General features: G+C 58.7%; 1 protein-coding gene across 7 annotated transcripts in view; it reads right to left on the minus strand.

Moving 5' to 3' along the window:
- The window catches only part of LOC111154736 (potassium voltage-gated channel subfamily A regulatory beta subunit 2), an 80838-nt gene that overhangs the window by 24510 nt on the left and 33682 nt on the right, over positions 1-22646 (minus strand). For 3 of the 7 annotated variants that reach the window (XM_022514619.1, XM_022514618.1, XM_022514616.1), the window contains 2 exons: positions 1350-1393; positions 481-518 (listed from right to left, as the gene is read on the minus strand). In XM_022514619.1, coding sequence (XP_022370327.1) covers positions 481-518; positions 1350-1393 — 82 coding nt within the window. Of the gene's footprint in view, positions 1-480; positions 519-1349; positions 1394-6955; positions 7168-17280; positions 17499-22646 lie in introns of those variants that run through there. The other 4 variants (XM_022514613.1, XM_022514612.1, XM_022514617.1 and 1 more) reach the window with 2 other exon arrangements.

Below are 22646 nucleotides of genomic sequence, written 5' to 3' on the forward strand. Positions count from 1 at the left end.
TGGCGGGCTGGCGAGCACAGGCTGAATGACAGTGAGGGGAAATGGGGGGGGGGCTGGGTATTCGCAGACTCTGCTTTCTAAACAACCCCAGCAGGGGCTGAAGTTGCAGATCCCGTGGGGTACTCTGCCTGAGCAGCTTAGAAAGACACGCAGCTGTGTACTTGGGAGAAGAGGGGCCCCCTGGATTTTCCCGGCTAGCGGGGGACTGGGTGTTATGCAGGTGAGGAACCCGAGATTCTGGGCCTTTTGGGGATCACAGACCCCCCAAGGCACCCAGCTGCAAAGGGCAGGCACCGGATTTGGCATCTTTTAACGCTGCCGTGGCTCCCCTCACCCTTCCTGCTGCCCCAGAGGGCCACGGCACCCTTGAGTGGCGGCCACTGTGCGCGCCGGCCCGGTGGTTCATGCGGCGGACTCAACCAGGTGCCCACCGTGGCCAGCCTCTGCTGGGACCTGCAGCCTGCGGGAGCCCCGTCTTACCTCATCGGTGATCTGGCCTCCGAAGGTCACCCATGTTCCTGGAAGGAGACACATGGGCTCAAGTCAGAGAACCTCTCCAGGGAGCTTGCCACCCCGCCTCCACACCCAGGGTGCTCGGCCCTCAGGTTGCAGGGCCTGGGGGACAGCCACAGGCCACCATGCCACTTGCTCTGCAGTGAGCACGTCCTCAGCACGTGGGGACACTAGGCCTTCAGGGCAAGTCTCCCTCTCTTGGGGACACCAAACCAGGGGACAGGAAGTGCCCGGAGCAGGCAGAGGACTGCAGGTCTTTGAAATGCTTGTTGGGGCTCAAGCTGATGGGCTCCTACTCTGGTGACCTGCCCCAGGGAGCAGGACGAGGGATGCCCCCCTGAAAACGGGCCAGTCTGACAGCCACGCCCTCGTGCTTCCTGGGCAGCACGTGTGTGTGCGTGTGCGCCTGTGTCTGTGTTCAGGGGTGTGTCGGGAGCATACTGTGGGTACCAGGGAGGGGGAGGGACAGTGTATTCTGGGAACAGAGCTCACATCTGGGGAAAGCCTAGATAAAAGGGAGCAAGCCATCTGCCCTCTATGAGGACTCAGTCTCGCAAAGAGAGAAGATGCTCTCCGGACACACCTGGAGCCAGGGGCCTTCTCTGATTTTCTGGTGTGAGGCAGGGGTCTGTGCGTGCACAAGGCTTCTGGTGCTCCCCTCGCCTCCCCTATCCCTCTCCTGAGGCACCCCCCAACCTCCTGGTTGCCGTGGCAACTGAGCCTCACCATCCCCCTAATCCTGGCTCCCAACCCTCCCCCCAGGGCTGGCCCCTTCAGCCCTCCCAAAGCCCCAGCCTCCCTGGATGGCACTGGACCAAGGGAGCCCCCACACTCACCGAGCCCCAGGCAGGAGACCCGCAGGCCTGACTTGCCCAAGTTCCTGGAAAACAAACTTGGTGTGAGTTCTTGAGTACAGGGACAGGACCTGCCAGCCAAGCACAGCCCTGCCCCCTCTGCTGTTCCCAAAGTCCAACCTCCAGCTTGAACGCCCCCTCCATTCAATGTATCTTTTGAGACTCTGAAGGCAAGGGGTCGTCTGGAGAGAGGCCTGTGGCTCACCGGCCTTTAGGCATAAAGAGCCAACTGTCCGTCCCCCTGCCTGCCATGCCCACGCCAGAGCATGGCCACATGGCCAGGCCACGCTGGTGACCACAGTGGGGCCTGGAGAGCCTCCTTGAAAGAGATCAGGGGAATGGGCTGATTGAGGCCTGGTGGTACCCGGTCATCACGGGCCTGCCGCGGTACCTGCCGGATGAAGATCCCAGGGTCCACGTGAAGGGGCCACAGCCATCACTAATGTCCTTAGGAGGTCACGGAGGGTGGCCGTGCTCTGCTGAGGACTGGGATGGCCACTTGTCCTGGCCTGTTTGTCCTGGCATAGGCTGGCTGGGGCCTGCAGGAGCAGCCACAGGCCGGAAGGTCTTCAAGCATCACGTCCTCTATCTCCCACTGCTCTGTGGGTCAGGGGCCTTCCTTTTCCCCACATTCCCATTTTACACAAGAGCACACTGGACCTGCCCAGGAGCCGAGGGGCCAGGAGTCCACTGGGCTCCCCACCACGATGGCGCGCCCCTTTCCCCATTCACGGTGGATGCAGGATGTGAGCTGCTCACATGGTGAGGTCCATGGGCAGGGTGGGAGTCCGCTCCCCTCGGGGCACCCCCGCGGCCAGCGTCCCGGTCCTGGGACCAGCCCTGGGTGCAACACCCAGCCAGGCAGTGGAAAGTCAGGGAGTTGTGACAGACTCAGAGGGTGAACCCCAGCCTCCTTCCCTGAGGGCTTCAGCGTTTCCCTGTGTCCTCAGTGTCTCTACCCAAACCCGGCCCCCTCAGACCCTCTGAAGCTTTGATTTCCTGCTTCCCAGACCCTAGGACCCTGCCCATGTCACAGGGGGTCACAAGGGGTAGGGAGGGGATGTAACAAACTTGTAAACGGTTTGAGTCACCAAATTTAAAATAGTTCTAGAAGGCCCAGGTTTCTTCTCAAATTTCCCATTGAAACCGGCCCGGCTGCCAGCCCACTGTTCCTGCAGGGAGCGATGGAATTTTCCCTACGCAAGTTCAGAACAGCTGCTGGTACCTGTCAGGGAGGGGAGCCGCTCGAGCAGAGGCTCTGAAGCCACAGCTGAAACCCTGGGTGCGTGATGTCACCTGCTGCCTCAGTGTACCTCTCTGCAGAAGGGGCTCCCAGGGCCGGCCGCAAGGGTGAAACGAGGTAACAGGTGAGCGGCTGTCACGGGACGCTGACCCTGCCTTTTCCTCACGCGAGAAGCAACAGACAAATCAAAGAGCTTTGCAAAGCTACTGAGTTAAGAAAACGGAAGCCTCCCCTGTTCTTCTCCCCTAAAAATCAGTGAAATAATCTGACGGTGCCCTCAGCCCACGGCTCGTATGATCCGACCCAGAGCAACTTGGGTTTGCGGCTGCCAGAAAAGAAGGCGACACGTTATCATGTTGTAAGCGCGCACAGTGCTATCGCCTCTCTACAAGCCTGTGGGAACATACTCAGAACATTCCTGATTTAGCTTCCGATTTGCCATGAGAGAGTTAAAATACACCATGCACGAAATGTAAGGGCTGAGCAGTCGAAGACATGACTTAAAGCTTTTTGGATGAACTTCGAATCACACTTGAATTGATCTTGCTTCTAAGCATAAAGTTAATTTGTGTTTTGTTGTCTATACATAAACTGGAATTAAAAAGTCGTGTTTTTTTATAAAAGGAAGAAAGGCGCCACCGTATCATCTATAGACCGCGCATCGGGCCAGGCCTGCTCAACAGTGCAGGTGACTGTCCCCCCCGTTAGCTAGAAAGTAGCTGTGGCCGAAAACCAGAGCCTTGCTTGCAAGTAACCTGGAAGAAACAAGGGATCCAAGATTCCGATCAGTAGTTCCTCACTGCTCGGGGTCACAGCCCCTTTGAGAAACGATAAAGACTGTGGACCAATTCCCTGGAAATGCGCAGGACACGAAGATCACTGGACCCTGTGTGCAATGCCTGGGCGCTCCCAGGGCCTCGGGCCGCCGGTCTCCGTAAATGCAGGTGCTGGAAGGGAGGCTGAGCTCCCGACTCGGCAAAACTCCCACTAGTGACCGTGGGAAGGAGTTTCCTGGCCAGGCTCTGTGGAAGGCTGCATTTTAGGTACATCCTCCTGAAAATCCCTTTCACCAGTGTGGAACCAGATGCGTGCATGCGCCGAGTGTTCGGGGAGGGGGATGAATGGCTTTAGCAACAGACAGATGAGAGCACAGAACTGAGCTCGCCTGGGTCTGTAGCTGAAAGGGGCGCCTGGCACCCCTTGCCCACCAGAGTGGGCCAGGACCCAGGGCATTCAGCTCTCCAGCTGCTTCCCCGCCCACTGCCCACAGGAGTAATTTAACAAAACTAGGGCACCGCGTGATGCTGTAATTACCCCGCTCAAGTTGTCTCCCCAATAAAATGACGGTATTAGTTCTGCCATCCGCTGGCAGTCCTCAGGAGAAGGAATGAGAAGGGACAGGATATCTCCAGGCAAAATGCTTTATAAATACGGCTGCTCAGTGGGGTTGGGGAGCACCACCAAGTCCGCCTCTTCTGGACCGGGGCTGGGGACACGCTGCCCCTTGAAACTCCCAAGACTCGAACATTGAACATCATCTCCTATAGTTTTCTCCCCTAATTCGGTCGACCTAATGACAAAGTAGTTGGCTAAGTCTCTAAACCCAAGCGATGCTGGCCTCCACGGATTGCCTCATGTCTCTCCTGCCATCTGGAAAAATGCTAAGGAGGACTCGTGGGATTAACCTCTGCCGGAGGACAGCGCCGATGCCCAGGATATTAGCCACCAGGTGCCCTCACCCCTTGACACTGCACTGTGGACCCCAGGAATTACTGACCCTTTAAAAAGAGTCCAAGGCCTTTAAATTCAGTCAAGTGGTGGAGGACAACACGTTGAGCCGGTGACAGAGCAACGTGGTCCTAATGAGCGGGTGGAGGAGTGTGGGAGATGGGGTGTTTGCGGGGCAGCCGTTAAAATGGGGGTGTGATGACCCGTTGACAGGTCCGTCCCGTGCCCAGTCTCCAGGCTCCCTACGACAGGCCCGGGCTTCTAGGTCTTCGGCCTCAGATGGTAGCGGCCAGCAGGGTCTCAGGGGTGTTTGCTGGGTAACTGGGGGGGGGGGCAAGAAGCCCTCGCATAGGCGCCAGGCCCTTGGGGTGGAATGCTGGCCTCTCCCCTTATCCACAGGACTTGGCATTGCGCTTTTCCCACACCGAGTGAGCCCCTCTTGGGCCCCCCAGCGAGAATGTGGCACTCTGGCCACCCACCTTTAGTTCCCTCAACGCCAAAGGGTGTGGCTGGAGGCACCTCCTGGCCAGCTTCCTAAGGAGGCGGTCAGAGTGGGGGGTAATGAGCAATCAGGCCCCCTGCGGCCCCCATCTGCATCCTAGCTGTGGCCCTGGGATGGTCACTACAGAGCAGCTCCGTGGGGCAGGCACCCCGTGGGGCAGGCACCCAGCTATAAGGCAGGCAGCCTGTACTCACATGGGCACCCAGTGGTTGGGATTCCGGCTCCCACTTCAGCCTCTGTGAAACCACACTTCCTGCGGGTGTATGAAGCCGCCTTCCTCCCCCACACTGTCGAGCAAAGCTCAGCGGGGCATACGCAAGGACAGATGGGGTCCCCCAGTTAGGGAGCGCTGAGGCTGGGATCTGAACCCAGCTCCTCACGCTGCAAACCCCCCAGCCTAAGGAGCATCTCCCCTTACCATCCGTCTCACCCTCCTGGCCTCTTGCACAAACAAGTGCACACACATGCACACGTCTGTGCAAATACACAGCACACACGCGCCCACAGGCAAACACACACAGACACACATAGACACACATGCGCACACCGTTATCTCGAGCACCCAGGCTCTTCAAGATTTACTCCTTAACGGGCCATAGGGTCCTCGGCTGGAAATCATGTTAATACCCGGACTTTCCATTACATGGCACTTCAGGTTTTTTTAGAAATGGCCTCACTTACATTAGCTCCGTTAACGATTCTGGGATTGACTTAAAAATAGCAGCAGGTAACAGGTATCTAACCTGAAATACAGTGTTTACTCTTAGCTTTGGATCCCCACGTAACACAAGACACAAGCTAGCAGGGCTTCTAGACTAGAGAAGTCCATTCTGGAGCATCCTCCAACCCAAGCTTTTCCTCCAGAGGCCCATACAAGAGAATCAAACGCCCCGAGGACCCAAGGGAGGAGAGGGTATGGGCAGAGAGGCAGAAGGACTCAGAGTTTTCCCCAAATTCCCCATCACGCGGCCTGGGACTCCACACGTTTCTTTCACGTCTGGTCCGACTTTGGGCACCGGTTTGGGGAGGTATAAGCTCTACCTCTGGGTGTCGGAGTGAGCCTCTCAATACTTTCCAAGTTGGCCGCGCCACCAGCTAGAAACCCAGACACTGTCCTCAGAGACAGCTAGAACCTTCCGTGGCTCCTTCTGAGCCTGTGTGACTCTCCGGGTCTAGCTGACACGGACTGTTTGCTCTAAGAACATCATTTCCCAGGAGCATCCTTCTAGAAAGGGTGAAGGGCTGAGAAAGGCCAGACCCCCAAGACAGCTGCCCTATGCCCCTGCCCCCAGGGGTCTTTTGTACAAAGCTGGGACTGTTCTCTTCCAGCCGGGGGCACCTGCTGCACATCTGAGCAAGGCCCAGGGTGGGGCGAGGGGAGCATGCGGGGAGCAGGGGGACCGTCCCTGCCGCTGACACCCTCGGCACATACAAGCCTGGTGGTGGACAGAGCCCAGGCAGAGGCACATGGGACAGCCGGGGCTCAGCTGCCAGCAGGGACGTTCCGATGCTGCTCTGTGCCCTGCGGAGTCATAGTCCTGCCCGTGGAGGAGCCCGGGCCAGGGGTCTAGCTCAGGTCTGGCAGGGAAAATTAATTTCATCACATGGTTCACTCAATGCTCCCTGAGTATCACACCAACGCCTGTCGTGATACCCTCACTGCAAAGACCACCCACGGGGCACCTTCTGGGGTCCTGTGTGCCCCAGGGAGGGCAAGGGGGGCAGAAGGCCTGTGGCCAGTGCTGGGGGTTCCCAGGAAGAGAAAGCATCCCAGGGTCCTCCGTGGGTGGCTTGGTTATTGTTACCAATACCCCCCCCCACAAGCCCCATCAAAGGAAACGAACAGGCAGAAGGAAGAGAAGCCATCAAGCACCTTCCTGTCCCCCTGCAACCCCCTCACCCCGCGGTGGTGAAGAAAGAAACTTGGGGCTGAGCCCGAGCCCTGACAGTATTTCTCACCAGTCCGTGCAGCGCTAGGAGACCCCCCACCCCCGCCCGGCCTCTCAGGATGCCAAGTGCCCACATCTGACCACGGATTTGCAGATTTTCCTGGCCCTCTCTGAGGCAGGAGATGGGGGGCAGCCTGAACCCCTGAAGCCCCCCGGGGCCCCGTACCTATATTTCATCCCCAGCTGTTTCACGCTGGCGTCACCGGCGCACGGGAGGCTCTGCGTGGACAGATGTCCCAGGCTCCGGGCCACCATGGCCACGGCGTGGAAGCGGCCACGGGAGCCCAGGCTGGGGCTGCTGGCTGCTGGCCGGCCCAGCCGCTCCTCGGTGCCCCGGCCCTTGAGGCTGTGCTCCGAGCACACGAAGGACACCTGCATGCCGATGTCGGACGCCCCGCTCCAGGCTGCGCCCCCCTCCTTCCAGGCCTCCAGAAGCCCTCCTTCTCCCAGGACGAGACTTTATCTCAGAACGCCAGGAAGCTGCGAGGCGTTCCTTCAGGGGCGAGGATCTCCCAAAGCAACGATAGAAAAACCTGGCGCGGTGTCCGAGGGAAGGGAATCAAATGTCCAGAATCCTGCTAGCAAAGACCTCATCGGAGGGCACCCGGCAATCCAGGACGGGGGGGGGGCATTTCCTCTCCCCTCACATCTTTCTCTGGCTCGGCAGGTCCTTCCCCTGCCCTCACCCTGGCGTGGCTCCGGCCGTCCGAGCCCCCAGCCCAGCAGCGTCCCAGCGTTCGGCCCGGCGGGGCTGCCAGTTACTCCCGACCTCTGCATGACATCGCTGTCCTCCGAGGGAGAAGGGAGGGCGCCTCCCGACAGGGTGAGAGCCTGGGGGCTGAGCAGGCTGCTACTGAGGGTGGGGTCGGGGGGACCGGGGAGCAGCTGCTTTTCCAGGCTTCCCAGAGCCCAACTCCTGGCTCCGCGCACCCCGGGCTGTCGGGGCTCCCACCAAGTCAATTAGGTGACCGGTGAGAAGTGCAGGAGCCATCCAGCGATTCATTATTAATGACACGGGATGCACAGCCGTCTGCCCTGGGCTGATCCCTGGGAGGCTGGCTCCGGCTGCTCCAGGCTGACAGCCGGGACTCATCAGACAGGCGACAGGCGGCCGCGGCCAACTCTAGCTGCTTGTGGCTCGCACCCAGCGATGTGGGGCTTCCACTAGTTCAGCACAAGCAGAAGCCGAATCACCCGGAATGTGGAGAACAGACCACTCTGTCTAGATGGTGTAACGCAGACAGCCCGAGGAGAGAAAGCTGGGGGTCGTGAGCCAGAGACCGGAGACGTTCTAGCTCTCCCGTCCTTAGCTCCCGGCACACACGCAGTAAATACTTCTGGAGTGGATGCGTGAATGAGCAAATGAGGAAAGACACCTTCCCCTGCTACTCTGTCCTCCTCGAGCACACTCATGGGCTCAGGCTAAAGCTGGGAGCAAGGCTCTCCTCCTGGAACAAAGCTCATGGGGTGTCTTCAAACCCCCAGGAGACGCCCCCAGTGGCAAGAGGGGCTGGCTTGGGCCCTGACCCTGAGTGTGCCGCCCTTGCCCTGCAAGGTGAGCTTTGGCCAAAGCTACTCTTCAGCTTCTTTCTTGCCACGAGGGAGGGGCAGAGAGAGAGAGGAAGAGAGCAGGTGGTGGGGTCTTGTTCAGGTTCTGCAGCTAATTTGCTGTGTGATGACAGGCAGGGGGCTTGCCCTCTCTGGGCCTCCACTGACGAAATGAGGGGCATGGTCCGAGAAGATGCTGTCTCTCCCAGCCTGGACCCATAGGGCCGTTCCGCACCAGCTGGCGGTCCACCCTCTACTCTGACAGGACCCAGAAAAGAATCCACCCAAAGATGTTCAGGACGGAGGGTGCCCGAACTTGCTCTCAGCCCTGGCCCTGCCTTTTTGACACGGATGTTAAGAATGAAATCTTGTTCCTCTCCTGGCCTCTCTGCTCCTGAGCTGTGCAGCCTAGGGCAAGTGCCTTCCTCTCCAGGCCTCAGTGTTCTCCGTGTCTGACGGACTCCCATGATCCCGCAGCATGAAGGATTTTTGGAGGTGGGAGTCAGTATAGGCCTGCTCTACCCCCACCTCTTCATTGGTAACTGTACCCCTTTTGTCCTCCCTGGGCCTGCTGTAGCAGCAGGAGACACCTCCTGACTGCGATACCCAGACCCAAGGACAGAGCTGGGGCCTTTGCCAAGGGCGCCCTGGCAGGTCACAGACACCACCTTCAGATGCCACTGGGGGCGCCTCAGGACCCAGAGGCCCAGCTCTGCCTTCTTCATTTACCTGCCCACAAAGGCACAGGCCTGCCTGGCCCTCCCTGCCGCTCTCGAGTGCCAGGGCCGGAAGGTGGAAGGGCAGTCTGCAGTGTTGACCCTACTCAGCAGCTGAGCCCTTCCCTGAGTTGGGCTCTGGCCTTTAGGAAGCCCACAGGCCTGCCAAAGAGGCTGCAGAGGACAGAGACTGCCTCCACTTCTTCCAGGGCTCATGAGCTAATGGTCTAGGGCAAGGTCGCTCAGCTGTCTGACCCAGATGCTGGGGAGGGGGGCGGTGGGGGGGGACTTGCTACAGTTGCAGATTCCTAGGTCTCATGCTGACCTACAGACTCAGCAACTGTGGGGCTGGGGCTGGGAAGCTTGCTTTCTTATCAAGAGCTTCTAGTGGGGCTGTGCACCTGCTCTAGCGGAGGCAGAATTCTCCTGCTTCATTCTTCCTTAGATATTTCATTTCTCTGCGCTCTGGCAAACGATCAGATCTGGCATCTTACTACTCCCCAGGGCCTCCTCAGACGGCGTGCCTTAAGCAGCTCCAGGTTAAGTAAGACTCACAGAGACTTAGTCGCCACAATGTGTCAAACATCATCTGCTTCACCGTACAACCCAGCGATTCCACTCCTAGGTATGTGCCCAGAGAACCGAAAACATACGCCCACACAAAAATCTTAAACACGAAGGTCCAGAGCAGCATTATTCATCACAGCCCTGAAGTGATACAACCAAAATGTCCATCCATTGTTAATGGAAAAACAAAATATGGTCCATCTACACAACAGCATGTTATTAGCCATATGAGGGAAAAAAATAAGCAACACATGCTCCGACGTGGACGGACCTTGAAAATGTTACGCTAAGTGAGACAAGCCAGTCACAGAAGGCTACATGTTATAGGATTCTGTTTGCATGAAGTGTTCAGAAGAGGCAAATCCATTTAGACAGTAAGTAGCTTTGAGGTTGAGTGGGGAGTTGGGGAGGGATGACTCGTGGGTGTAGGGCTTCATTTTGGAGAGATTAAAATGTTCTAAAATTGGTTGTGCTGACTTTCGTACAACTCTATGAACGTACTGAAATCATTGAATTGTACACTTTAAGCATCTGTATGGTATATGAATTACATCTCAATAAAACTGTTGCAAAAAAATAAAAAGTCATCTGCTTCAAAAGCCTCTGGGCCATACTCTCGTACTTCCCTGTGAGAGCGCCCTTCCTGTTTCTCTGGCTCGGAAGTCCTCCTCACCCTCTGATAACACGTGCAGGGTGAAGCCAGTCCCCCAAGCACCAGTAACCTTTCCCTCCTCCAGATGCCACCAACTACGTTCTACCCAGAGATACACCATGGTGCGAGGAACCAGTTGCTGGTTCCTGGTGGAAAGGAGCACCCCTCCCAGACGTTGGTAGGACTGAGCAGGGTCCTGCGCTGGTCCTGAGCTAGTCCTTGCTCCATCCCATTGTTACGTATCACGGAAATGACGGATGTGAATATTTGACGTCAGAACTCCCTGTGGAAATCCAGGACAAAGAGATGCTGTTCTCAGCAGAGAACTGTCATGCGGAGAAGACGGGCAGGGGGATGTTTAAAGGCTGACCAGAGTCTGTAACTTTTCGCTTGCCTAAAACAGGGTTCACGACTTGCCATACTCATAGGCGGTCACAGGAATTAGACAAGAGTGGAAAGGCTGGAAGCTTTATCCCTTGAACCAAACTGGCCATGATGAAAAGTCATCCCGAAAGGGCCGCTCTTTCGGACGGTTTAGGGGAGGAGAGTGAATTTCAGACCTGCGATGGTCGACTTGAGATGGGCTTTGAGCAGAAGCATTGAGTGTGGCTGGTGGATTTTGACACATAACAGTTTTCTGGGTTTTCGGCCTCTCTAGTAGCTGCTGTTGTTACAACAAAACAGCTAGTTCCAGCTGCGACTCCTCAGAGACAAGCCCACCCCAATTTAAAGCTCTCTTCTTTGTCTGCAGAATGCCGCTACAGAGAGCTTCTTGGAAGAGAAGCTTCCGGCCCAGCCACCCAGGAGGTCCGGAGAGACAGGAAAGCTTCGGCCCAGCCAGGCCGGTTCCTCCGAGATGGGGACAAGCTCAAGGTGGGAGGCGACGGGCACTCTCCCATCCACAGCGAGGCCCCTGGAAGCCTCGAGGCCTGGAGTAGAAGTTGTAAAGATGACTTTCAAGAGCGCAGACTACAGTCTTCACTCCAGAGTGAGGACAAGGGGTGCCTGTGTAGCTCAGTGGGTTAAGCGCCCCACTCTTGGTTTCTGCTCGGGTCCTGATCTCATGGTCCATGAGATCGAACCCCACATCAGGCTCCAGGCTAAGGATGGAGTCTGCTTGAGATTCTCTCTCCCTCTTCCTCTGCCCCTCCCGCTCATGCTTGCTCGCTCTCTAAAATAAGATAAATAAATCTAAAGAAAAAAAAAAAGTGAAGATGAGCAGCTGTGCCCGCAGCGGCCGGGGCGCCTCCCCTGCATCAGCAAGGCTGCCCGAATGAGGCATGTTTTGCCCCCAAAGGTGACTTCCTGTCGCAGGGGAGGGGGGTGGATGCTGATGAGTTGGGGGTTTCTCCAGTGAATGGGAGGTCCTGCCCCTGAATTTCTAAGCAAAGGGTGGCAGACTGGTGGCCTTCTGGAGGAGGTGTCGTCTGGTAGGTAAGAGCTGAAGACCTCCCGGGGGCTTCCTTCAGGATGTCACACCCCAGTCACGTCCAGCACTAATGGCCCTAGAGTGGGAAAAAGGCCAACCAGTGGCCAATCAGCAACTTTTCTCCTTTCACTTCTTAGTTGACACCTGGTACGGGGCAGCTCTGCTGGCCCAGAGTAAGTGCTTCTGGCACCTTCCAGAGCACCTCTGGGCCAGCGACTCACACAGAAACTGTGCTCCCGGTGCAAGCTACGTCCCACCGCACCCCGCCGGGTGGATGCCGTGATGGTCCACTCACACTCGAGGAAACTGAGGTACAGAGAGATCAAGTAGGGAAGGCTGACGCTGGGTCCGCCCTCATTCACAGAGGGGACAGGCTGGGAGGGGAGCAGTGTGTTGGGGTCCTGGCCCGCAGAGGAGCTCCTGCTCTCGGACCCTCTGATTAAAGGGTGATTAAAGGGCCAGGGGTCCACCCGGGATGCTGCCTGGGGCTGTGTATGGATTTGATTGGGCTGTGCTGACCCCTGCCTTTCCAGATGGACAGCACAGAACCAACCACCCTGGTCCCCATCCTTGCCCAAGGAGAAGAGCCTCTTGGGGGTGGGTTCCCCCCAAATATTGGGGTGGAGGCCTAGGGATCCGTACTGCTCACAGACGTGGCCCCTGATTCCTGAGGCCAGGCTGACCGGGAAAACACCTGTTACAGAGAACCCACCAGTGGGGGCATTAGGATCGCTGCAGCCCCTTCTGCCCCATGATGGGGGGCTGATCTGCTGACGCTGTGGTCCTGGTCAGCCCTCCACGGAGACCCACGAGACACCCCACGCCTGCTGTCCTCCCAGCCCCAGTTCCTGCCAGGACAGCTCTTCCTGAGTGACTGGCTGGTCTCTGCCTACCTAACCTCCTTCCCTGTTTCCTCCTCCCTTCCTTCCACGCCTGCTCCTTGTTCACATGGGACGTGGGCTACACCTCCCAGTGCGACTGCCTTCAAGACCACGCTTTTCTCCCACCAGCGGCCATGCCTGGAGCTCCGAGTGACGTCACTGCCTTACACAGCCCTCCGGACAATTCCGTGAGGAAGTGCACACGGTCTCCACTTTCCAGAGGGGGAAACGGAGACACAGAGAGGCCAGGTGACCCACCAAAGGTCATACAGGTACCGCAGGGAGCCGGACTTCCTCCCAGGGCACTCACCCTCGCTCGGGCAGGCTCAAGGAGTGGAGTGAGCCCTTGGCACCTACTGTGGGTGGAAACGAGTCCCCAAGAAGACATGTTGAGTCCCGACTCGTCTATCTGTGACTGTGAACTTACTTGAGGGGAGGGTCTTTGTAGATGATGTCAGGCTATGGGGGGGTCGGACTGGAGTAGAGGGCCCTAAATCCCATGACTGGTGTCCTTATAAGGAGAGAGATTTGGGGACAGACAGGCATAGAGGGAAATGAGCCACGTGAAACTGGAGGCAGAGGCTGCAGCGGCTCGTCTGTGAGCCGAGGGGTGCCAGGGCTGGCTGGCAGCCCCCAGAAGTAGGATGAGGCAGGCAGGGAATGCTCCTCCCCTAGAGCTCTCGGAGGGAATGGGGCCCTGCCCACACTTGGATTGCAGACTTTGGGCCTCCAGAGCTGTGACAGATTCCGTGTCTGTTGTTTCAACAGACAGCTGCAGGAAACCAATATGGGACCTTTCACAAGGGGGACTTATCCCCACTTAGTCTCTGAGACTGGTCCACACACCGTCCCTCTCTGGTCTCTGCTCGTTCTCTTTCACCTGTCCTGTCTACCCGTCCTCGGAGACACACCTGTCCTCCTGCCTACCTATCCGCCTGCCCGTCTGTCCTCGGAGACACACCTGGATTCTCAGCTCTTCCAGGAGGCCCTCTCTGATGCCTCAGTTATAAGGGATCCCCTGTGAACAACCCAGCGGCTAGGCAGAATCTGCTCAGTGAACCTGGCCACAAACCAAATGCTGTCTGGTGGTCGAGCCGGCTTGTGGTAAGAGCCCATGGTCTATGGTCAGAACTCGAAGACACACAGGCGGGCTCCCCCACCAGAAGCGGATGACCAAGCCTCCCTGCCCAGGGTGCCCCAGCCTCCCTGTCTGGGCTGCCTTAGAGGCGCAGATGCTGCCTCCAGTCCTGTTGTTAAGGAAGCAGCAGGGATGAGACACACTTTACAGGGGAATATTCTGGAAAGGGGGTTAGGGCCAAGACCATTCAGCACCACCCACCCCATACCTATGGAGACTTGGGATGTTCTCGGTGCTGCGAGCAAGGCTCTGCTCTTAGGGGCTGCAGCTAAGAGGGCCAGCAGGGGGACAGAACAGTGGGACTGAGGATGGTCTGGGACGCATTTGCTCGACCAGGCGCTTGGGAAAGTCTCTCTGAGGACCAGGATGTGATCGAGGGGAGGGAGCCAGCCGTGAGAAAATCGGGGGGACCAGACGTTGCAAGGGCCCTGAGGAGGGAACGAGCTTGGCAACTTCCAGACCTAGAAGGACGGAGCCTCCTGAGTGGGGGGAGAGGGTCTAAGCCGAAATCAGAGCAGGGAAAGGCCATGCGGCCTCGAGGGGATTTGGGATCCATTCCTGGCACCCTGGGTGGGCCAGGGAGGAGCAGAACCGAACCAAGATCTGGGTCCAGCGGGTGCCATGTGGGTCTGGGGCCTCTAGCCAGTCTGCTGGGAGAGCTGCTGCCGCCTCTGAGGCCACATCTCTGGACCCTGCCCACAGCTACTCCCCAGGGTGGGTGCGGGGAGGGGAGCTCATGCAGGCACTGTGTGGATTTAAAAATTTGATGCATTTTTTTTTTTTTAAACCACATGAGTTGAGGAAAGTGAAGAAGCAGCAGAGAAAGTTAACAGGAAAGCCTTTCCCCCAGCTGCGAGCTCAGTTCAGCTGATAAAACGCCCAGGCCTGGGGCCCAGCTGTCCCCTTGCTCCCCGGAGCAGGCGCGTATCTGAGGCATTATCTTTTTTACATTAATATTTAAGACCGAGTTTAACGGAGTTGCAGACCCGCTGCTGGTGGGGACGGTGGCCGTGGGGCAGCACTTATCTGGGATCTTTAATAACTGTGGGCATTAGTCGCAGAGGCCTGTTTTCCCGATAACCGCAGCACCCCTGGAGGCAGCAAGATGAAATCCGCCAGATAAAGAAGGGGCCGTGCGGGTGTGACCACCTTTGGCCCATCAAATGTAAAAGGCGCTGTGGTTTCTGTTCCCCTCTGCCCCCTGGAAAGTGGGTTTTCCCTGGGTTCTTAGCCCCCTGGCTAGCTCCCCACGTTTCTGATGGGGTCCAGATTTTCCTTGGGGTGTCAGGTGAATAAACGATTGGCTCCCGTCTCCCCCAACCCCATGTTAGCTTCCTGGGGCTCCCAAAATGGAGCACCACAACCTGGGGGGCTTCAAAGACTAGAAATAGATCCTCTCCGAGTTCTGGAGGCCAGAAGTCTGAGATCCAGCTGTGGGCAGGGCAGTTTCCCTCTGGAGGCCCCAGGGGAAACCCGCCCCCTGCCTCCTCCAGCTCCTGGTGGCTGCAGGTGTCCCCAGACTTGTGATCGCGTCTATTCTCTGCCTCCTCCATCATGTGGCCTGATCCCTGCGTGTCCTCATATGGCCTTCTTTCCAGGGCGCCAGGCATCAGAGTTAGGGTCCACCCTACCGCAGGAGGGCCTCGTCTTAACTGAGTCCATCCACAATGACCCTATTTCCAAACAAGGCCACATTCTGGGGCTCAGCGTGGACACGACTCTCCCCGGTGCACCTGCCATCACGAACTGTATCCACCACGGGGGCGGGGGCCGGGGTCTTCCAGGGAGGAAGCCGCCGCTCTGCCTCACCCTATTGCCCTCCACCTGCCTCGTGCTGGCCCAGCCACGCCGGCCAGATGTCCCCGTCTCCTTGGCCTGGAAGGTTCCACGCTGCATCTTGACATGTCCCCCTTTCAGATGGTCGGGGTCTCAGCTATGCCGGGCTTGTCTTACTTCCCTAGGTGGTTACTTGCTTTTTCTCTGCTTCCCTGAATGAGGATGTACCGTCCACAAGGGTGGGGGCCCTGTCCATCTTGTTTGTGTGGCATCTGGACCCAACAGACCCGCCTCCCCCTTTTTTAAAGGTTTTACTTATTTATTTGAGAGAGAGACCGAGAACATGAGAGTGAGAGTGAGCGAGCGGGGTGGGGGGAGGGGCAGAGGGAGAAGCAGACTCCCTGCGGAGCCGGGGGACCAACAAGGGACTCGATCCCAGGACCCCAGGAACGCAACTGAGGCGAAGGCAGACACTCAACCGTCTGAGCCACCCAGGCGCCCCTGGAGCCAAAAGACCCCTAGTAAACATTTGCTGAATTAATGACAAGCATCAGTGACCAGTGCCCCACCTCTGCCCCCCAGTCTCATCTCCCTCTTGAGAAATTTCCACTGGAATTAGGAGCTGCTGGGGCCAAACCAGCTGATACTCTGTCCCCGCTGACAGCTGGATTTAGAACACAAAACCTTAAGAATTCTGCCATCTAATGGACTCACAGCAGAAGCGCCTTGTTTCTTTAAACGGCAACCACACGATCAAACAAACAATGGGCCGCAGGTCCAGACACGAGTCCACAGCGGCATGTTAAAGCCATTGGGCTGGTCTCTGCTCTCCTCCCCAGAGAGCAACCAGACAGCCCCTGGGGCCTGTGTTAGACGGAAGCCGCATCAAAGACGGGATGTCCAATAACATCTGAACTTTGGAGAAACAAGGTTGTAGTATAAGTATGGCCCAAATACTGTGTGGGATATACTTACACTAAAAAAAAAAAAGTTTATTTGAAATTCAAATTTAACACAGGACCAAAACCGGAGCGCCTGCAATGGATAGATGCAAGCGCCAGCTCTGGGGCTCTCTGGCCGCTCCCGGAGGCTCTCAGTCCAGAAAGTGGGCCGACCAGAGCGCTGACCCAGATGCTGATTTCAAAGACCAGCCAGCTAAACAGAACATCCTTCTGAAGTTCCAAGCAGAGCGAGCCCTCCACGCCTGTCACCTGGAGAACACAGGGGCCTTTGCTGCGGACACGGGCGCAGGGGCGGGCAGCTAATTTCGGAGGCCGCCTGCGGAAAACCGCCCTCCCCGCCCGTGAGGACGGTCCAGCTCACGGTGCGACGAGAGCAGAACACGTCCTTGCTCAAGCACAACCGACCCAGCCCGGGCCGACGTCTGGCCTGGCGCCAGGATGAGCTTATCAGAGGTGACGAACCGGGAGGCCTTAGCGTGAATCTGTGTCTAGCCAGCCCCCCGTCACTCAGCTGTCCCAGTGACGGCGCAAGAAGGCAAAGGACAACTGTGCACTGAACCCCTGCTGCAAAGCGCTGTCAAGAAACCGCGCTCTTCTCCCACGGAGCGCACATCAAAGTGGTCACCGTGCTGGTCCTGGAGCGCAGGACGATGCCGGGGAGGACAGACTTTGATTTCCCCTCGCACGTGTCCGCGTGGCGGGACTCTGAACGCGCGCCCTCCACCCGGCGTCCCGTCCCGACACTCGCAGCGCTCCCGCAGCCCCCTCCGGTGGCACCTGCCTGGTCCTGCGCGTCCCGCCCGGCCCCGGCGCCGCCCTTACCGGTACTTCATGCCCGTGCGCCGGGCGGTGCAGCCGTCCAGGGAGAGGCCGTGCATGCGCAGGAAGCTCTCCATGTTCCTGGCCTGGGCGGCCGCCCGCACCTCCCGCAGCCGCTGCAGCTCCAGCGTGTCCGTCTGGCGCACGGGGTGCAGGGCCCAGTCCGAGTGACACCTGCTGCTCACGCTCCTCAGGCTCTCGCTGTACGTCATGGACAACATGGTCCCGCCCGGCCCGGGGGCTGCCGCTGTCCGGACGGGAAACGCGGGGAGTGGCGATGAGTGAGGGACGGGGCCGCTGCCCCTCCCCCCGCCCGGGTGCCGGTCCGGGGGCTGTGTCCGGGGCAGGGGTGCTGCAGAGACACGTCCTCCGGCCACAGCGGCCACAGCAGGTCTTGGCACCCGCGGCCGGGCCCCGGGAAGCGAACTCCTCCTGACACCAGAGTCTCCGTCCTCGTCCTTGAAGCTGCCCGGCTGGGAATCTGGCTCAGCCCCATCCTCTGCCCTCACCTCCCCGAGACAAGCGCAGGCCAAGCTGAATTCCAGGCGGGAGAAGCTCAAAGGGGCTCCAAACGAAAACAGGGGCAGAGAGCATGCAGAGAGCCCGGCCCCCCACTGCCGAAGGCACCGCGTCACAGTGCTCCTGGCGGTGTTGCCAAGGTCAAAGCGGGTACTGGGCTGTCTCTGGGGTGATGACGCAGGACGAGCCAGCCTGAGGAAGGCCCTATTCGTTTGTTCACGAGACGCACAAAGGGAGACCCTAGCCACATGCGCGTCCTCTGCCCTTAGAAAGTACCGTGGCACCAGCAGATTCCATGCGCTCCATCCTCCACGATAACCGAATATGTCACAAGCCACACGTTTTGCCACAGACGGAATGGGATGTGTGTAAGGAGGGGGGTGACAAGAGAGGGGCAGAGGTTCCTGCAGATAGGGAAACGGCCAAGCTGAGATGGGAGGAACCGTTGCTAAACTGTCCTCCTGAGCGAGGAACACACTCTCGGAAACTAGAAACAGCACAGGTGCCCCTCAACGGGGAAACCGGTTACGGAAATGAGAGTCCATCCCTAGAACGGAAATTGGCGCAGCCTTCGGCGAGGCTGGTCTCCATGGACGGATATGGGTGATTCCTCGGAGACGGAAGTAAAGAAAACACCGGGCCAGCGGGAGAAGCTACCGTCTGTGTTAACGCACGTGCGTGCATCAGTGAGACGAGGAGGGAGCTGTGGCCACGCACCCACGGCCTGCAGTATCCGTGGGCAGCAAGGACACAATTGCAGGGGTCGGGGTGCTCTACAACCTGGGGAGCCCCTGCACACCGGACCACAGCCCTCTGCCTGGCTCAGATGCCCACAGGGCGGCCCCAGCATCATCCCCAAGGATGGAAGGTGGGACGGGAGCTGCTAGGTCAGCAGCAGAGCGGGATCCTGGAGCCCAGTCCTGGTGGCTGGACAAATGCGCACGGTCCCCAAGGGGCAGCAAGTTCGAGAGTCCCTGGGAGGGGCTGGGAAAGCTGTCCCAGGAGCTGAGGCAGCTGCGGAGGCCTTGGCTCTGTCCCTGAGGGCAGAGGTGCTGCCCTGGGCTAGCCCCCTCCTTGGGTGAGACCCCCCGGATCCCAACACTTCACAACTCCCTTTCCTGCTGCGATTTTCCCCCATGGCTGCGCCCTCTCCTGACCGAACAGAGTCTCCTCTAACCGTCTCATTTGTTGTATCTGCTCCCCTGGAGGTCAGGTCCAGGAGGGTGAGGACCTTCCCGTCTGAGGCTCAGTGTCCCCCGCAGAGACTGGCCTTCCCTGACGTGTCAACAGCACCTCCCCGACTCTGGCCTGAGGCTCTAAGCAGCGTGCTTTCTGCTGAGGGGGCAAGGTGGGGGTCTCTGGGGCCAGGACTCCCCTTCACCACGGCTCAGAGCCACCGGGAGGGGGTCTGCAGGGTCCAGGACAGCTGGCATCCCCCAAGGGTTTGGACTAAGGGGATCAGGGATGCTAAAGAAGGTAGAGATGTCCTGGGCACGAAAATTCCCATGTCCAGGAGAATCACTCTGGAGGTGGTGGAGAGGCCCATGGCTCCAGGATGGGGCTCATCTTAGGAAATGGGGCCATGGAGGCCCACAGGTAGCAGCACAGATCCCCCCTCCCCTCCTGCTGGCCCCTCAGCCCCTCCAAGCATAGCCGGGGGCAGGGCAGCGTCGGGCAGCGGCTTTAGAAGTGGCGGTGTGGCCGGCGGCCCGTCCTGCATGGGGCAAAGGTGGACCAGTTCTGGCTTCCCTGGGGGTCCCCGTTCAGAGAAGAGCAGCCTGGCAGGCTGGGGCTATAGTGGTCCTTCCCGAAAAGCAGGACCCACCTCGGACGCACACATTCCCAGCCAGGCCGAGATCAATAACCATTAGCTTTCAAGACACTAGCCACAAAAAACCTGGTCTGGTTTGGCTTTGGAAGTCCAGCCAAGGTCCTGGGGCTGGGAGGGCGGTGTGCCTACGCACCCAGGTCCTGGACAGGGGCAGCCCTGTCACCTCCTCAGTGCGACCCATGCAGGCCCCTGAAGGCTCGGAGCCTCAGTCTCCCTGTCTGTGAAGTGGGACGAGCAGAGGCTGATTGTACCAGCTGTACAGACGAGCCTGGTCAGGGGCTGGCGGTGCAGCTGGGAGTCGGCTGCGGGTGGGGAAGCGGCTGCCATCAGTTGGGACACCAATTAGGAAAAGTGGGGTGGAGAGGACAGAGGCCAGAGGGCAGGGCAGGCCCCCGGAGTGGGCACAGGGGAGCACAGGCTTGAATGCTACCAGGGAGTGTTGCCAATACCGAACGTGAGTAGGGAAGGCTGGACAGCAAGAAAGCCGGCATTGGTGGTTGACCCTGGTCTTGCACGGACCACGCATTCCTAACGAGATGGGTGCAGGCAGGCAGGGTACAGCCAGGATTTAGAGGGTGCCCTCTCTGTGGGAGCTGGGGTCCCCTCTGCTTGTGATCTTCCCTTACAGCACGCCTCACAGCGACCTTGGGTGTGGGCCTGCGGGTGTCCCCGGATGCTGGGACCGGCTCTGGCCAGGGGACTCTGAGAGAGGTGGGGTGTGGACAAGCATAGTGGCCTTGGCTGGGGGTGGCAGGGCGAGGACTGGTGCCCACGAGGGCTCACTGTGGGGGAAGAGCTGGGAAATGTTCCTCCTCTCCTCCCAGGGAGGCAAGACCCCACCGAGGAGGACGGACACAGAAGGCACAGAGGTGCTCTGATGGTCTGCCCACGGGAGAGGACAGTCTGGCCCTCGGGACTTCTTCATGCTGGGGATTATTCCTGGTTTCCTCTCAAGGTGACTGGAACCCGCTGGGGTGGCTGGAAGAAGGGGCCTCGGGAAGACAGGGAGGGAGAAGGGAGGGCCCACTGCCGGGGCTCCTGCCTCCGGCCCCTTGCTTTTCAGGGCTCAGGGGCGCATTGACTTTGACCTCGCGTTCTTCCTCCTCCTCACCATCCGGCCCCCCACGCCATCTCAAGAAAACCTAGCCCCTTCCTCAATAGCCATAATGAGTTACAGGCACCCAGATTCTCCCTGGCACCATAGACCACATTTTGCAAATCGATTCTGGTGGAGGGAGGGCTCGGGGGGATTCCCGTGAACGAACACGGAACACCGTGACACGGGAAAGCGAAGGGGAGGCATCGACCTCATTAAGTCAGCTGGGCCCTCGACCTCCCCCAAGGGCCAACCACCTGGCGTTTCTGAATTGCGTGGTGCGTTTACCGAAAGCCACCACAGCCTGACAGGTGAGGTTCGGAAGGAATCCCGAAGGGCTCTTTTACACGGAGACATGGGTCTCGGTCTTCGAGAAACCAGCGCAAGTTCCAAAAGCGGGAATGCAAGGGGAAAGCTGCATCATTCTGGGGCGCGGCTCGAAAATGCACGGCAGTGCATCACGGCAAAGCAGAGCCACCTGGCTGGACAGCAGGCAGCGAACTGAGGCCCCAATGAGTCCCCCACCCCCGACTCCGCTGTCATTAGCGGGAAGCCCCCACAATGCTGAATCCTCGTGGTGAAGCCGGACGCCCAGGTCTCCCTGGGACGGGAAGACAGACGGTCCCCAGCGGGCAGGTCTGGGAGGCAAGCGAGCTCAAGCAGCAGAATGCCCACCCCTCCCCTCCTCCCACTGTCACCTTGTAGCTACCTAGGCCCGGCTTCTTCTTCTCCTTTTTTTTTTTTTTTTTTTTTTTTTGAGGTTTTCTGCTTTGAAAAAATATACAGGGTCATCTAATTTCAGATCAGCCAAATTCAGCCCCCATACAGGCTCTCTGTGTCTTCCATTCCTGGGATGGAACGGAACGTTGCTGGTCCCCCAGCAGCAACCCCGAGAAGGCGGCCGTCCGCAGACTCCTGGAGCTGAGGGGCCACTCACCTGCCTTCCTGGCGTCTGCTCCTTAACAGGGACACAGCCTGGTTGACTAGGGCTCACCGGATGCTCTAAGGCTCTGCCCCAGCGGCTGCTTCATTAGCAAGTGTCACCCTCGGAGTTAGAAGCAATTGGTGAATAAGACGCGCCCCATGAGGGTCGAGCTCGGAGGCAGGGAGTCCATTAGTCTATTAGGGCGTTTTTAGCTCAGTGAGAAGCTGAATTATTCACGAGCGTATCTTCCCCTAAAAGCCCGGGAAGTGCAGTTCCACGGTGCAGCCTGGCAAGGCCCGCTCCTGGCACGGGGGCTGGGAGGGGGCACCGAATGGGGTCTGCCCCTTCCCCTGGGCACACTCCCCACCAGCCCACCACTGCCCCGAGTGCCAGAGACATGGGCCACAGGTGGGGAGCGGCAGGCCGTGCGTTGGTTATCCAAGGCCAGGACCCGGGGCTCACAGCTCTTCCTACCACATTGTGCAGTATGGGGCTGGGGGTCCCCAGAGGATGTGACCACCACTCCCGGGGAAGGGGCTGGGGTCTGGCAAGACCTGTCCTCAGCAATGTAGACAGGTGTCCCTCCTCCCTTCTACTGGGACGTGCCCCAGATTGGTATAACCTATATGGTCAGTACCTATAAATGGCCAGAAGGTTCTGGAAGCCTGCTATTTGAACACCACACTGCCACTCCCTCCAGGAAGGGGCACAGGGACCCTTCCTCACAGCACACGTTCTGACCCGGTTTCGGAAGATGCTTTGAGGCTGAACTCTGGGCTGAAGCCGTGCTGAGCCCCGTTCCAAGGTCACGACCCCAGGGGCACTCCTTCCTTGGAGTGCCAAGAGCTGTGTGGATGTCTCCCACCACAGGTTCTGCCTTCCCGGTATTATTAGTCCTGTGGGTTCTGGGTTCTGGGCTAGGTCGCACAGTGGTTCCAGGGCCTCTACCCTTCTTAGCCTCACCTGCCTGAGGTTCTTCTATGGGGGGCCGGGTATAT

This window comes from Enhydra lutris, unplaced genomic scaffold (genome assembly GCF_002288905.1).
Source record: "Enhydra lutris kenyoni isolate GAN:26980312 unplaced genomic scaffold, ASM228890v2 scaffoldscaffold38, whole genome shotgun sequence".
In the NCBI taxonomy this organism is placed as follows: domain Eukaryota; kingdom Metazoa; phylum Chordata; class Mammalia; order Carnivora; family Mustelidae; genus Enhydra; species Enhydra lutris.